We start from the raw sequence: 13,939 nt of genomic DNA, 5'->3' as shown, positions 1-13,939 counted from the left end.
CACTTCATCAGATGAATGGAGTGGAAAATACAGGAGGAGGATTACTTTTTATATTTTTATATATATATATATATATATATATATATATACACACACACACTACATGAAAAGATGGGGGTTGCATTACCAATTCTAACAAGACTGTTCAATTAAAGTGGGCTATTAGTAGATGTGCAGATGAACGAGCCCTGATGGTGTGGCTGATGCGATTAGGTCCTATGATGGTGTCCCTTGAATAGATATGTGGACAGAGTTGGCAATGGAGTTTGTTGCAAGGATAGGTTCCTGGGTTAGTGTTTTTGTTGTGTGGTGTGTAGTTGCTGGTGAGTATTGGCTTCAGGTTGGGGGGCTGTCTGTAAGCAAGGACTGGCCTGTCTCCCAAAGTCTGAGAGTGAGGGATTGTCCTTCAGGATAAATTGTAGATCCTTGATGATGCGCTGGAGAGGTTTTAGTTGGGGGCTGAAGGTGATGGCTAGTAGCGTTCTCTCATTTTCTTTGTTGGGCCTGTCCTGTAGTAGGTGACTTCTGGGTACTCTTCTGGCTCTGTCAATCTCTTTGTTTCTTCACTTCAGCAGGTGGGTTTTGTACTTTTAAGAAATCTTGACAGAGATCCTGTAGGTGTTGGTCTTTGTCTGAGGGATTGGAGCAAATGCAGTTGTATCTTAGAACTTGACTGTAGACAATGGATTGTGTGATGTGGTCTGGATGAAAGCTGGAGGCATATAGGTAAGTATAGTGGTCAGGGGCTCGTTCACCTGCACTGCTACCAATGTGATATATGCCATCATGTGCCAGCAATGCCCCTCTGCCATGTACATTGGCCAAACCGGACAGTCTCTACGCAAAAGAATAAATGGACACAAATCAGACGTCAAGAATTATAACCTTCAAAAACCAGTGGGAGAACACTTCAACCTCGCTGGACACTCAATTACAGACCTAAAAGTGGCAATTCTTCAACAAAAAAACTTCAAAAACAGACTCCAGCAAAAAACTGCAGAACTGGAATTAATTTGCAAACTAGACACCATCAAATTAGACCTGAATAAAGACTGGGAGTGGATGGATCATTTTAAAAAACTAAAAACTTATTTCCCCCCCCCTACTGTTACTCACACCTTCTTGTCAACTGTTTGAAGTGGGCCACCTTGATTATCACCACAATTTTTCCCCCTTCTGCTGATAATAGCCCACTTTAATTGAATTGAATTGTCTTGTTAGAATTTGTATGGCAACCCCCATCTTTTCATGTAGTGTGTGTGTGTGTGTGTGTGTGTGTGTGTGTGTGTGTGTGTGAATAATCTTCCTACTGTGTATTTTCCACTCCATGCATCTGATTAAGTGGGTTTTAGCCCACGAAAGCTTATGCCCAAATACCTTTGTTAGTCTCTAAGGTGCCACAAGTACTCCTCATTGTTCTTACATTTCAGTGTATAGTATATAGAGAGCAGGATAAACAAATCATTGTCTGTATGAAATTTTAGTTTGGGCTGACTTCACTAGGCTTTTTATGTAGCCTGTTGTAAAACGAGGCAAATATCTAGGTAAGCTGATGTATCCCATTTACCCACCCAACTTGGGCTGCATAGCATGGGAAGAAAAAAGCAAGGACAGAGTGAGATTTATAGTTTGCCACTCTTTCAAGATGGGCTGTTGCGAGCCAGTTTACAGAAGAGCTTTGGAGGTGATCTCTGAGGCTAGTTGGTTGGCCAAAGGATGAGTTCAGCAATTTTGGATCTGTAGTAAAAAGAAAAAATACAAGGGAGCAGATCCTCAGCTGAGGATCTGCCCCAGTGTGTGTATAGAGAGTCTGATGTAAATCTGGTGTAGTTAACTTTGTGTTGTGGAAGGGATTAAACTCATATTTTGAGAAGGATCCTACTGTGTGGTTTTTTTAATCCTCTATTTATCTAGCACAAATATAATACATAAGGATTTTTAGAAATATTAGTTTCTTTTCCTGAACAAGAGGACAGGGAAGCTGAAATGGGATGAATACCTAGTTCATTGTAAGCCAATTTGTGCCCTTACACTTGTCACAAGTCCCAACATCCCTCTATTTCAATAACTCCAGATTTCATGGTTGAGATTATTTCTTCAGAAATAACACAGAACTGAAAAAACATCACTGAGTCCTCTCCAGCTTGAAGAATAAGATTCCTGAGTTTGTGTCTGAATCTGGATCTCCATGAGCGGGTGATTCAGATTTCTGCTTAAAACCAGTTCTACAACATTTTCACAGATACTCTTTGAGGCTTTTAAAATCATATTTTAAAATCGAGCTTACATGAGGTTTTTTCCCAATACAATTTATCAAATTTTAGCTTGGGCAAGAAAGGATCTTATAAAAACACACGCAAGCGGAAGAAAATTAGCACTGTATTTATTTTTAGTGAATATTAAAGCTGCAGTCCTGGGGAATTGATCACATGATCTACACCCCCCCTCCCCTCCCCCCCAGTTTCTTAACAGTTTTTGATTATAGTCTTCTCAGGGTTCAGGCACCATCTGGAGGGCTGTAGACATCTGCTGGGAATCTTTAATGCAACCAGAGCTTAAAGTTACAGGATGGCTTGGAAACGTTGTAATTGAGAAATGCCCTTACTTCCTTAGTTAAAGTTAAGGCAGTGAGTTATGAGCGTGTAGTTATGTTGCATACAAAGGGTCCGATATTGTAATAAGAGTTAGCAGAGGTTCAGTATGTCAAAGTGGAATTACACAGGCTGGTGGACTGGGGGCCAGAGATTGAAATGAATTTTTATAAAATGTTGAGGGGGAGATCTGTCATAAAGTGCATTATGTACATTCCCAACATTAACACTTGTTTTGTTGAAATGACTGGTGCTTTTTAAAAATTTGAATCGGAATGATTGATTATAAAGTCATAACTGACGACTTTAAAGGGCTTTTAAATAAATGGTTGTGTTATGTAACTTCTGTTTTGTGTTAATTTTTTTGGTACACAGCTCCTCCCACCCCTGGCTCCCGAATTGCTGATTTTGAAGTTGCTGCATTTTAAGCAATTGTCATTTGTCTTCCTGCTGGGGAGGAGAGAGGATTGTATTTGTCCAGTTTTGTAAGGACTATTTGATGTCTTGTTTTTAAATGGCATTAATTCTCTCCTGCCCTCTTATTGTTCCAGGTGACAAGCATAATCTGCAGTATTGAAGCATGAGTGCTGATGCCAGTCAGGGGGTGATCACCACCCCTCCCCCTCCCAGCATGCCTCACAAAGAGAGGTATTTTGACCGCATCAATGAAAATGACCCAGAGTACATCCGTGAGAGAAACATGTCTCCTGATCTGAGACAAGACTTCAACATGATGGAGCAAAGGAAGAGGGTCACTCAGATACTGCAGAGCCCTGTGAGTAGGATTAAGGAAACAAGATTTCCTCCCCCCTTTCCAGAGATTAACTCAAAAACAAACAAAAAAACAAAACAGCACAAAACAAAACTTCTAGCTGTGATGCAGTCTGAGGAAATATCTCAGGCCATGAAATTTTTCTTAAGAACAATCAATAAACACTTTTTGTTTGCATAGTTTTAGTGTATGAACAAACTGCCCATTATTGGTTTTCAAATGATGTTTTCATGGTGTAATGCTTCATTAAAGAAGTACAAAAGTAGCTAGCTGGCGACAAGACACTTGATTAAAACTTAGAAGCAGGGAAGAGAGTGACAGTCACTAGCCAAATGTGAACAAACTAAGACATTTACACGCACATCTGCATTACAATTTTATTTTGAATATTTGACTTACCAGTTGCATCAGCAACACTCTTACCTTAAATAAATAACATTTTTTTTAATTGTGCTTTTGAGGTGTGTTTAAAAGCTAAATTGTTCTTTGGGTACTTGGAAGGAGTAATGTGCATACTTTACAACACCTGCATTCATGTGCACCTCATGTAAATTCAGTACTTGTACAACTGGGCATATAGGTCTGTTAATTCCATCAGAAGTCCTAGTGAAAACAAATGTCTCCATAACCTCTTGATGGAGTTGGTCTTAATTTATGTACTATTTGGCATTAACCTGTTGAGTACTCTTGAAAATCCATGGCATGTCTGAAATTAGCAGAGGTGCCAAAAATATTCTGAAGCAATTTTTCTCTTTTGAATCAGTTTTGTTTTCAAATTGTTTTCTTTTCTCATCTGTTTTTCTATAATTTGGGGGAGGGGGGAGGATTTAATTTCTAGACACTTTTCCATGCATAATGAGATTGCAAAGAGCTGTTAGTAATCACCATATTATAGACACTCATGAATAATAGGATTGTTCACTAAAATGTTACCTTGGAGTGCCTTTCAGATTCTGCATATAGATTTGAATCTACGTGTGCAAACCCCATGACTCAAGAATTTATTATGTTCAAGTAAACTTTGTGCAACTTGGGTTTTGCAACCAAACTATTCGCTATTCACTATTACTAAGGGAGTAATGCATAATCATACTAAGTTGTTAGAAAAATAATTCAGTTCTCGAAGATAATGATTGGACTCTGACCTATACTACTAAACTATTCACAAACAAGGAGAAGTAGATATCCCAAATTCTTAAACAATCAGAACAAACTCACCAAATTTTCAGCTGGTTGAGAGGGATAAAATGAGATACAGTAAATTACACTGGGACAATATGGTTTCTTACAGTGTTCTTGTATTAATTTAAATGCAGAAAAAGTGCTGAATCTCAGGCACTAACCTTAGCCTTATTGGATGAAAGATTGTTTGCCCAATTTTCCAAATGTAATCAACTCCTGTTTGTTGTGATCACACTACTTTTGATATGCAAGGTCAGCCTGAGGATTTAGGGAGGGTTCGGGAGATAGTACTCCCAAGTTTAGCTGACTTGTTTAATAGAAAATTGGAAGACACAAGAACCTAGAGCTTACTATCTGCCTCCTGCTGTGGGAGAAACTGAACTCATAGCTGGAGCCAGGAACCATTTATAGATGCCAGTATTTTAAAAGTTGGCCAAATAAGCTAGGCACTGGAGGCTGCTAGGCCTTGAGATGCTGAAGAAGAAAACTATAGCTGTGTGTGATCAGTGTCTGACAATCTAGTCAAAAATGAGAAGCTCTGCTTGATGTACAGATAATCTGTCAGACCTGAATCCCCTTTCCCTGTTTCATTGTTGAAATGGGGAATATTTAGATATCTCTGCTACAATTCCTTCTCTGATGGAATAAACAGTTTTTAATATAGTGTCCAGATGAGAGAATATCCTTAAAGCAAATCTCTTCACAGATTTAGGGACAGTGACGGAATTAAGTTTCTCCATGGCTATATCAAGTGGATTACTTGAGATTTAGCTTCTGTTTCTTTTGGGTCAGAAATGAAAACGACTTGGCCCCTTCTGAATGCATAGTCACAAAAATACCAGAAAGTTTCGGTCCTATTGCCAGTCTGCTCAGTATAGGTCCAAAGTTGGAATGACCTGGGTATTGCAGGTGATGTTTTTGAGATAAGGAAGTTACCTTATGCAAGAAGCTTGCAAGAGTATGCCTGTATTTTGTCTGTCTGGTGTCTCTGGTTATTCCTTTTTGTGAGTACTAAATTCTTTTTAGGAAGTTAGAAAAATGAGAAAAATATTTTTTTTTTAAAAAGGCTTCTTTGCTGGTAACGTTTTACGCCAATTCTAGCATGTCAAGCAATTAAAATATATTCAGGTTAGAGAAATATAGTCTTTAACTATGACGTGCATGTAGTGAGAAAATCTTCCTTTTCTTTAAAATATAAAGCTTACGTGCGTAGGATTGGGTTGTCCCGATATCCCCGCTCTTTGTGAGGGAGTAATTTTGGATTGAAACACTAACTAAAGGTGACAAGATGATAATCTAGGTTGTGCTGGTAGAATCTTCTATGCAAAACACTACAAAGTACTAGGGAGCTCAGTTATTCAGATTTTATCTTCAGAACCAAGAAATGTCTTATTGCTTCTAATTGGAGAATCCAATTAATTTAGTAAGAAAACAAATTTAGAAAATATTTCCGAATCTGCCAAGGATGTAAGTTTTTTGGGAATGATGTAGTCACCGCCACAATGTTTTGTACAATACCTGATATATAGGGACTCAAATTTTAATAGGAGTCTTTGGATGCCATTGCAGTGGAAGTATTAATAAAAGGGGCCTATCCAGTTGACATCGTCTCTGAGGCTTTCTTCTTGCATACCATTAATTCTCAGACAAAGATAATCATTTAAAACTACAGGTTTATGCCAGTGTTTGACAGAGGCTAGAAACCTGTAGAAAAGAGTAACTCATGACATTCATTGGCGTAGGTGCAATGTGCCCAACCATTTAATGGTGTCGTCATCAGCCAGGTGGAGAACCGGTAGCCCACCATTGAAAATAAGTCAGTGGGCACTCGACAGTGATATGCAATGTAGTCTGAAGTTGACCACAGCTGCATCGTGGGTCATTAGAAAAACCCCATTTAAAGAGACTGGCCACACAGTTGCCCTGTCCTGTTCAAAACCGGTTCAGAGATGACTACAGGTGCCTTGGCCGATCAAAACCTGGTGGACAGATAGTTGGGCCAGTGATGAGAGAGTGATTAATGACTGTCATTGACCATTCATTGCGCCAAGTAGATTCCAGGGTCATGTCCTGTTATGGTCATTTATGCCACCAAGGACTTCTAGTAGTCAGGCGAGCTGATGGGTGGTCGAAGAGGTCTGTTATGACATTACTTGACATGTTAACCTATGCCATTCCTGCCTGGTGAAAGACACACCAGATATTCAGCATTTCCTTTAAAGCACTGTGTCTGTGTTCTTGATGCATTATTGCCTGAGTCGTATTAACAACACTAACATTGGATGCAGCCAGCCTCACTAGCTGCAATCTGATATTCAATTTCCAGTTCCTAAGTAAAACAACTGAGAAGCTACTGAAAAGCCATCTTTATTACACCTGCCTTTTCTCAATGTCCTGCACCCATCCTGATCCAGTTTTAGATCAGGAGATAGCACAGAAACTGATTAGGCTTCTGAATGATCTCTACTTGGCCATAGACAATGAAGAAACATCCTTCCTTATTCTGCAGGATCTTCGCAGCAGGTGATGCTGTTTTATTTCTGGACTGGCAGGAGTGAACAGCAGTTTGCTGAGAGAGTTCTTCTGCACCTCAGCGTCTATAGCTCTCTTCCATTCTCTTCCCCCATTCTAGTCAACAGATATGTCAAACCTCTAACGGAGACTGGGACACCAATGGCTTAAATATGCAGTTGACACACAGCAAAGTGTCAGATGTCAACACTGTTCCCCACAGACTAAAGAAACTAAGTGGTGTAGAACATACTGACTCACAAGGGTGCTGTAAGTATGTTGTTCCAACTACTGCCTTGGCTAGCCGTTACATATTGGATTGGGTGTAAAGTCTTGGTATTTGATTTTGAGAACTCTCAAATAGACTGGACCCAGGATATCTCAGAAACCACTTCTCCCTCCAGGGTAGCTGCAATCCTGAGAAACAATAGAATTCTCAATGGCCAGGTTGATACTAGTGAGAGCTGAATTCAGAGTCTTCTAACACACAGCTGTGGACCTCCCTGCCACAAGAATTAGAAACGATCAGAAAAGTGGCCACCTTCAGAAAAAAATGCAAAACACAGTTCTTTGCCCCAGCTTTTCCACTAATAAACAGTTTAAAATTTTCTTCCCATTCTTAAAGTAGGGGAGTTCAGAAAATTGTAGCTTTGTGGAGTTTTGTAAAATTCTAAGATTATTTTGTGACAATCATGAAATAAACATATACGCAACTATGTAAGAAGGCTAGCATGCTGCAGTTGGCATTCTCAGATCAAAATTATTAATCCATATTTGCTAAAGATTGACACTTATTGATGCTACATGGAAGAATGTTTGGAAAGTTGGAAGGTTGAAATTGGAAGGAAGAACTTTAAGCTAGGTGGTCATCTAGAACCCCCAGAAAAAATGGAAGCTCCTCAACAAGCTTCTACTACTTTACATTGCTTTAAAATAGAGAACATCTGCAAAGTTGTAGACCAGGAAATAGGATCATAGTATCCTTAGGAGACATTTCAAACTACTTGGTAACTGTTTAATTATGGTCTACAACTCGGAGGTTTTGGGGTACAAGTGGTGACAGTATAAGCCATCTGCACTCCACAAGAATATTTAAGGCCTTGAATGTTATCCACTGCTACCTATTTGAAAGGCATAAGAAAGTTACGATCAGCTAGGTCTCCGTACCCTACTAGCACCTCACTGTACTGCTGACAAACTCTTATTCTAAAACTGTTTGAACGTATTCCAACAGTACCTACAAATTTACCATTGGAAGGTTCAAAAAATATGTGTCATTAATTATAAAACTGCCAGGACACTGTGCTTGTTTGAAACTGCATCTTTATACCTAAACAGATTTTATTTCTTTGTGTTGTATGTGCAAACGCTCTCTTCTATATTACATTAAAAAAAGAAAAAAAGTTGGGGAAAAAAATCTTTTGAAGCTGAAGAGTCAAGTACTCATAAATTAGGGAAATCCAGAATCAAGGTTGCCTGTAGAAGATTAATTTGATCCCCTTGTGCACATGCATTATAATTACAGGATTGCGTACTATTTTTCCCATAACACACCTGCTTCATTCAATTTTTTTTCATTCAGTCTGTTGCCTCAAGCTTTATTTAATGCACACCATCCAGTTTCTGCACTGAATACAAAATGTATTCATTTTCTTTTGGGCGTTTCTGTGGCGCTCTCATAATATTTTGAGTGCTTCACAAACAATAATGAATTCATCTTCACAACACACCTGTAAGAGTAGGCGGTATTAATGTCTGCATTTTACAATTGAGAAAGTGAGACACAGAGTAAGGCTAAAATTTTGGGACCCCAACTTGAAACACCTAGGGTTTTCAGCATATATAACATCTTTGTTGTATAATGGAGTATACTGTGTATTTTACATCACTGTGTTTGAAGAAAAGCTGAAAATTTGAAGAAAGTACTGTCTACGGGAGCTAAGACAGGTGGAATGTATGTGTTTGTATTTGGAGAGATTTGGTCTTGTGTTGAGATGACATGAAGTATTTAGCAACAGAGGGTCCTGTGGCACCTTTAAGACTCTGTTAGTCTTAAAGGTGCCACAGGACCCTCTGTTGCTTTTTACAAATTCAGACTAACACGGCTACCCCTCTGATACATGAAGTATTTAAAATACTTAAGGCTTATTATAAAATGTTACCCCGATGATCTAGTTGAGATCATTGCAGAGTCCAGAACTAGAGGATATTTTAAAATTAGTATTATACAAAGGTTGTGAGGAATAAATGAAATGAGTGGATTTCCAGGTGAGGTGATGAGTCTAGTAGTAGTATTGTATGTAAGCATAACATTGTAGGACTGTATGCAATTTAATAAGTTAAGGGGTTTTGTGTTTAGGAGTAGCCAAAAACTATTCTTGTAGTCAGTGAAGATTTTGCTGATCTGTTTGCTTTTCTCTTAGACACGGGATTTTTTTGTTGTTGCTGTTTTAAACCAGCACAAGAAGTTTGTTTGTGGGATTTTGCTATAATTTTATATTGGATACAAAGAGCAGTTATCAAAACTTTCCAGATCTGAAGGGCTTGCAGCCTGATTCTGGTCCTGTGCTACTGTTATATAACTAATCCAATTTTAGCCCATCTGTTCTGCAACGGCCTTTCTTTCTCAGATGTGTAAAAGTGAAAAACCTGTTTTTTCTCTGTTGTTGTGTGCTTTTATCCCTCTCCCCTCCTTGCCAGCATTGTGGCCAAGGAATGGAGGCAGAAACGGCAGTCCCATCCACCAGCCAGTCAGTCCCAAAATGCAGGACAAGCGATTTTATTTCATAAAGAACAATGTCTAGCTTTTTAAAGTAACTGATCAGGAAAGCCTTGGTAATCCTGTAGCAAGGATTACCCAGTCTGCCTTTGGGTCCTGCCGCTGCCTCAGTTTACTTTCTGTCTTGAATCAAACCACCACACCTGGTGTTTTTCACAATATTATTCACCTTGCGGATTTGGTTTAGTAGTCAAAGCCTTCCAGCCCTCTTCCCTGGGCTCAGTTAGACCTCTCAGTTGATAATGGGCTTCAGCATCCAAACAGCCCTACTTCTAGGCTCAAAGGTCTTTCAAGTCCTTTATCAGGGGTTCCCTATGCTTACAGCCCTCCCATTGGGCTCACAGTCCTTCATAACTCTTCTAGCTGGGGCTTCTCGTCCAGGAGGCTCCTGCTTTCTGTAGGTCCCTCAGCTGGGACCCACAACAGGCTCCCATTCTTAGGTCTCTCTCCCAAACCTTTTGCCTGGGAGCTCTGAAGAATTGTCTGCTGAAAAGAAGACCGGGCAGATGACCTGGCTTTTAGTCACATGCTCCCATCACATAGCTCTCGGTGTCATTCCTTTCACCTGGGGAGGCAGACTAAATTTGGCACAGGTAATGTTGGGCCCCAGTCCCCTTGCAAGGGGTGACTTACTATGTGATAGTCCGCTGTTGAGGACTGCAGAGACACTCCTACGGATGCCTCAGAAGCTCAAAATTTAAATCTAAGGAAGTAATCACCTGGACTGGTGCTGCATGAACCTAAGGGTAGTAATACACAGACATGTATGTCTTGCAGAAACAAGAACTACAGGTACCCAGCTACCTTTTCTAGCGGCATTTACACCAAGGTGGTAAAGAGGGAAATGCTCATATTCCTGTCCTGCCACGTAATGCCTCTGCACATGCACATGCAACCCAAAATTGCACTGGCCTTTTTTTGCTGCCATGTTATGTTACAAACATATTGAATTTGTTGTCCACCATTAGCTCTTATGCCTCTTTCAATAGTGAATTGTAGTTTTACATTTATTTTTCACCAGCTATACTAGCTTGATGTTTTTTTCTGTGCTGAGTCTACCCATCCACATTTCTGACGTCTCTACATACTTCTGTATTTCTCTGTCCTCACAGGTGTCTGCAACTCCTCCTCCAAATGTAGTATAATCTATCAATTTCATTAACAAATTCTCCTCTTATTGTATATTATATGGTCTTTTCCTTGTCCCATGTCTCACTTTTCTATAATTTTGTAGGTTTGTCTTCAATGCAAAGTAAACTGGAGTTATTCCTTGAATGTTGCTCTTAGCTTGAGTCCCAGCCATATGCTAAAACCCTTAATTTGAGTGTTGTGGTGCTTTTAATTCAAGTTGGCTGGCCTGTCAGGAGGTATAGGCTAAAGTTCAGGGTGGCAAAACTCATCAGCTGTTAACATGACCACTGTACAGTGTGGATGCAGGTTAGCTGCACTCAGTGCCACTAGTCCTCCAATTCCTTCCCATAATTCCACTATTGTGCCCTGAAAGTACAGACCAAGTTCTCTCATAATTCACTGGGAAAGAGTTAATAGAGCAGCTGAGCTTCCTGCAGCACAAAGAGCCATAGGATATCTCCCGGAGGTCGTAGTGCCACAGCACCAGTGTGGAAGCGGCGGCTTGAGTGTTATTTCGTAGCATGGCCACTCTCACTCAAGCTAGGCTAACTTAACAGAAGTAACTTGAGTGTAGATAACTTGAATTAACTCTGCAGTGAAGATGTATAACCAGTAAGTATTAGATTATCTATTTTTAAAGGTAGGAATTTTATATTTCTTTCAAAAAGAACTGTGATGAAGAAAAAGACATACAGAAACGGTCACTCTATAAAATGTGTTAACCCTTTGGTTCCAAGATTTTATGATATATGTTACATTTTGCATTAGTGCTAAGGTTAAGGGCTCAAATTCTCATCTGGTGTAAATTAATGTAGCTCCTTTTACTTCAGTGGAGTTATGCTGACATACTCCAGCTGATCTGACCCAATAGCTCCAAAGCATTTCATCCTGCTAGATTTCATTTTGCTCCCATGAAAATCAGATTCATTATTGTAACCAATGTACCAATATATTCTCCTGTCTGGAGATTTCCAGGTACAAATCTGGTGAGCATTAATAGAAGTTGAGTTCAGAACTCATCGCATAACAGGTGGGTATTTTGTGGGTTTTTGAATGAAAGCTGCAGAGTCGGTCTTCGCCTCTGCTGTGATGGGATGGTTTTCAGAGGTTTGTTCATCCTGCTTTTGTGCAAGTCTCTTAAGCTTGTTTTACCTCCTCCTCCTCCTCGAGTAGCTGTTATGGGCGGGCCACATTTTCAAATCATGGCTCCCATTTTATATGGAAATACTTGCCTGCACATTTTTAACACTATTCCATGTACAGTGATTAAATCTATAATTTGACTGCACTGGTGATCACACCTTTTTTTTAAAAGAGGTGTATATACAAATAGACTAGTTAAAAGATCCTCTGAAACATTAGTCCAATATATCTGTTTCAGCCTGAAGTACTTTTATAAATTTTGAAGCCTGCAGGGCAGTGGGTCTCAAACTTTTTTACTGGTGACCCCTTTCAGATTGCAAGCTTCTGAGTGTGACCCCCTAATAAATTAAACACACTGTTTAATATATTTAACACCATTATAAATGCTGGAGGCAAGTGGGGTTTGGGGTGGAGGTTGACAGCTCACGACCCCCCCATATAATGACCCTGAGGGGTCCCGAACCCCAGTTTGAGAACCTCTGCTGTAGGGAATCCTAATAAAGAATTTTCATGTAGGCCGAAACAACTTTTAAATCCCACACTTAAAACATTTTCTTCATAAGACAGAGTGTTGGGTGCACACAACTTGAATAACATCATTTTTCATTCCTCTGACCATTGCTACTGTTTGTTTTCCTGATTAAGTATTCTATTGTCAAGTACTGGATCTGAAATGACTCGTGCCCTTTCCACTTGAAAAATGTCTGCTTTGTGCTGTATGCGGAGTGTTTATATCTCTTTTAAAATGTAAACTTTGAACATGATATTTCAAAATAGATCAGGAATGGTCTATAATGTACTCATGAATTAAAACATTATAATAGGTAACTGAAACAGGCAAAAAAAAAGCCACTTGGGCTCCAGTCCTGCATAGGTGAACATTTGCACCTGCAGGGATCCAATTGCAAGATGCCCCAGTCAATAATATTGGGCTAGGTCTTATGGGAATTTGTCCAATAAAAAGACAAAAATGTTATCAGGGTCTCATAAGAAGCATGCACTCGAAGAAGAAAAAAACAGTTACCTACCTATCGTAACTGTTGTTCTTTGAGATGTGTTGCTCACGTCCATTCCATTTCCTGCCCTTCTGTTGGAGTTGTCGGCAAGAAGGAACTGAGAGAGCATAGGGCCGGCAGCACCTGATCTACCACGGCATGAGGGTGCCACAGCCAGCCCTACAGATACCGCTACGGCAAAAGTTTCCGACAACTGTGCATGTGTGTGCACACACCTAGAATGAAATGGACATGAGCAACACATCTCGAAGAACAACAGTTATGAAAGGTAGGTAACCGTTTTTGTGTTCTCTGAGATAAAATTATGACTTTCATTTTAGACAGAGTCAAGAATGATCAGAAATAGCACAAAAACAGTTTTTTTGAATTTATAGAATCTTTATCTTAAAATATATGGCACACCACCACCAATTAAAAAATACTGTAAATTCACAACAGTGGTGGGATCATATGAGAATCATGTATGAGTCCCCACTTTTTGTAGGAGTCTGAAGGTAATGAAGATATCCATAAATATGTATGGAAAAACTTAATTGAATGAATCATTACGAGCTTGAATGTGCATGACACACAGCAACTTCTAGTTTACTAAAAAAGACGTGCTTTGATATTGTGCATTATGTACTTGACTGTGAAAATCACATGCACACAATCACCTCTATTTCACAAGTTGTAATGAAGATGTACTTTCTTCAGTTGCCCACTCTGGCTTTTACCTATTCTGAGATTTCTTGAAATTAACAGTGATAGTTTTTCAAGGACACTTCCATTGAATAATAAAACAAGAAATGAATTAAATTATCACTAAAATCAG

General features: G+C 39.4%; 1 protein-coding gene across 14 annotated transcripts in view; it reads left to right on the top strand.

Annotated features, from left to right (window-relative positions):
• The window catches only part of ADD3 (adducin 3), a 169,314-nt gene that overhangs the window by 118,463 nt on the left and 36,912 nt on the right, over positions 1-13,939 (top strand). For all 14 annotated transcript variants that reach the window (XM_054033710.1, XM_054033708.1, XM_054033705.1 and 11 more), the window contains one exon: positions 3,143-3,366. In XM_054033710.1, coding sequence (XP_053889685.1) covers positions 3,172-3,366 — 195 coding nt within the window. In that variant the 5' untranslated portion in view covers positions 3,143-3,171. The remainder of the gene's footprint in view (positions 1-3,142; positions 3,367-13,939) is intronic.

The sequence above is a fragment of the Malaclemys terrapin genome, chromosome 7, assembly GCF_027887155.1.
Source record: "Malaclemys terrapin pileata isolate rMalTer1 chromosome 7, rMalTer1.hap1, whole genome shotgun sequence".
In the NCBI taxonomy this organism is placed as follows: domain Eukaryota; kingdom Metazoa; phylum Chordata; order Testudines; family Emydidae; genus Malaclemys; species Malaclemys terrapin.
This window is presented reverse-complemented; position numbering and strand designations above follow the sequence as displayed.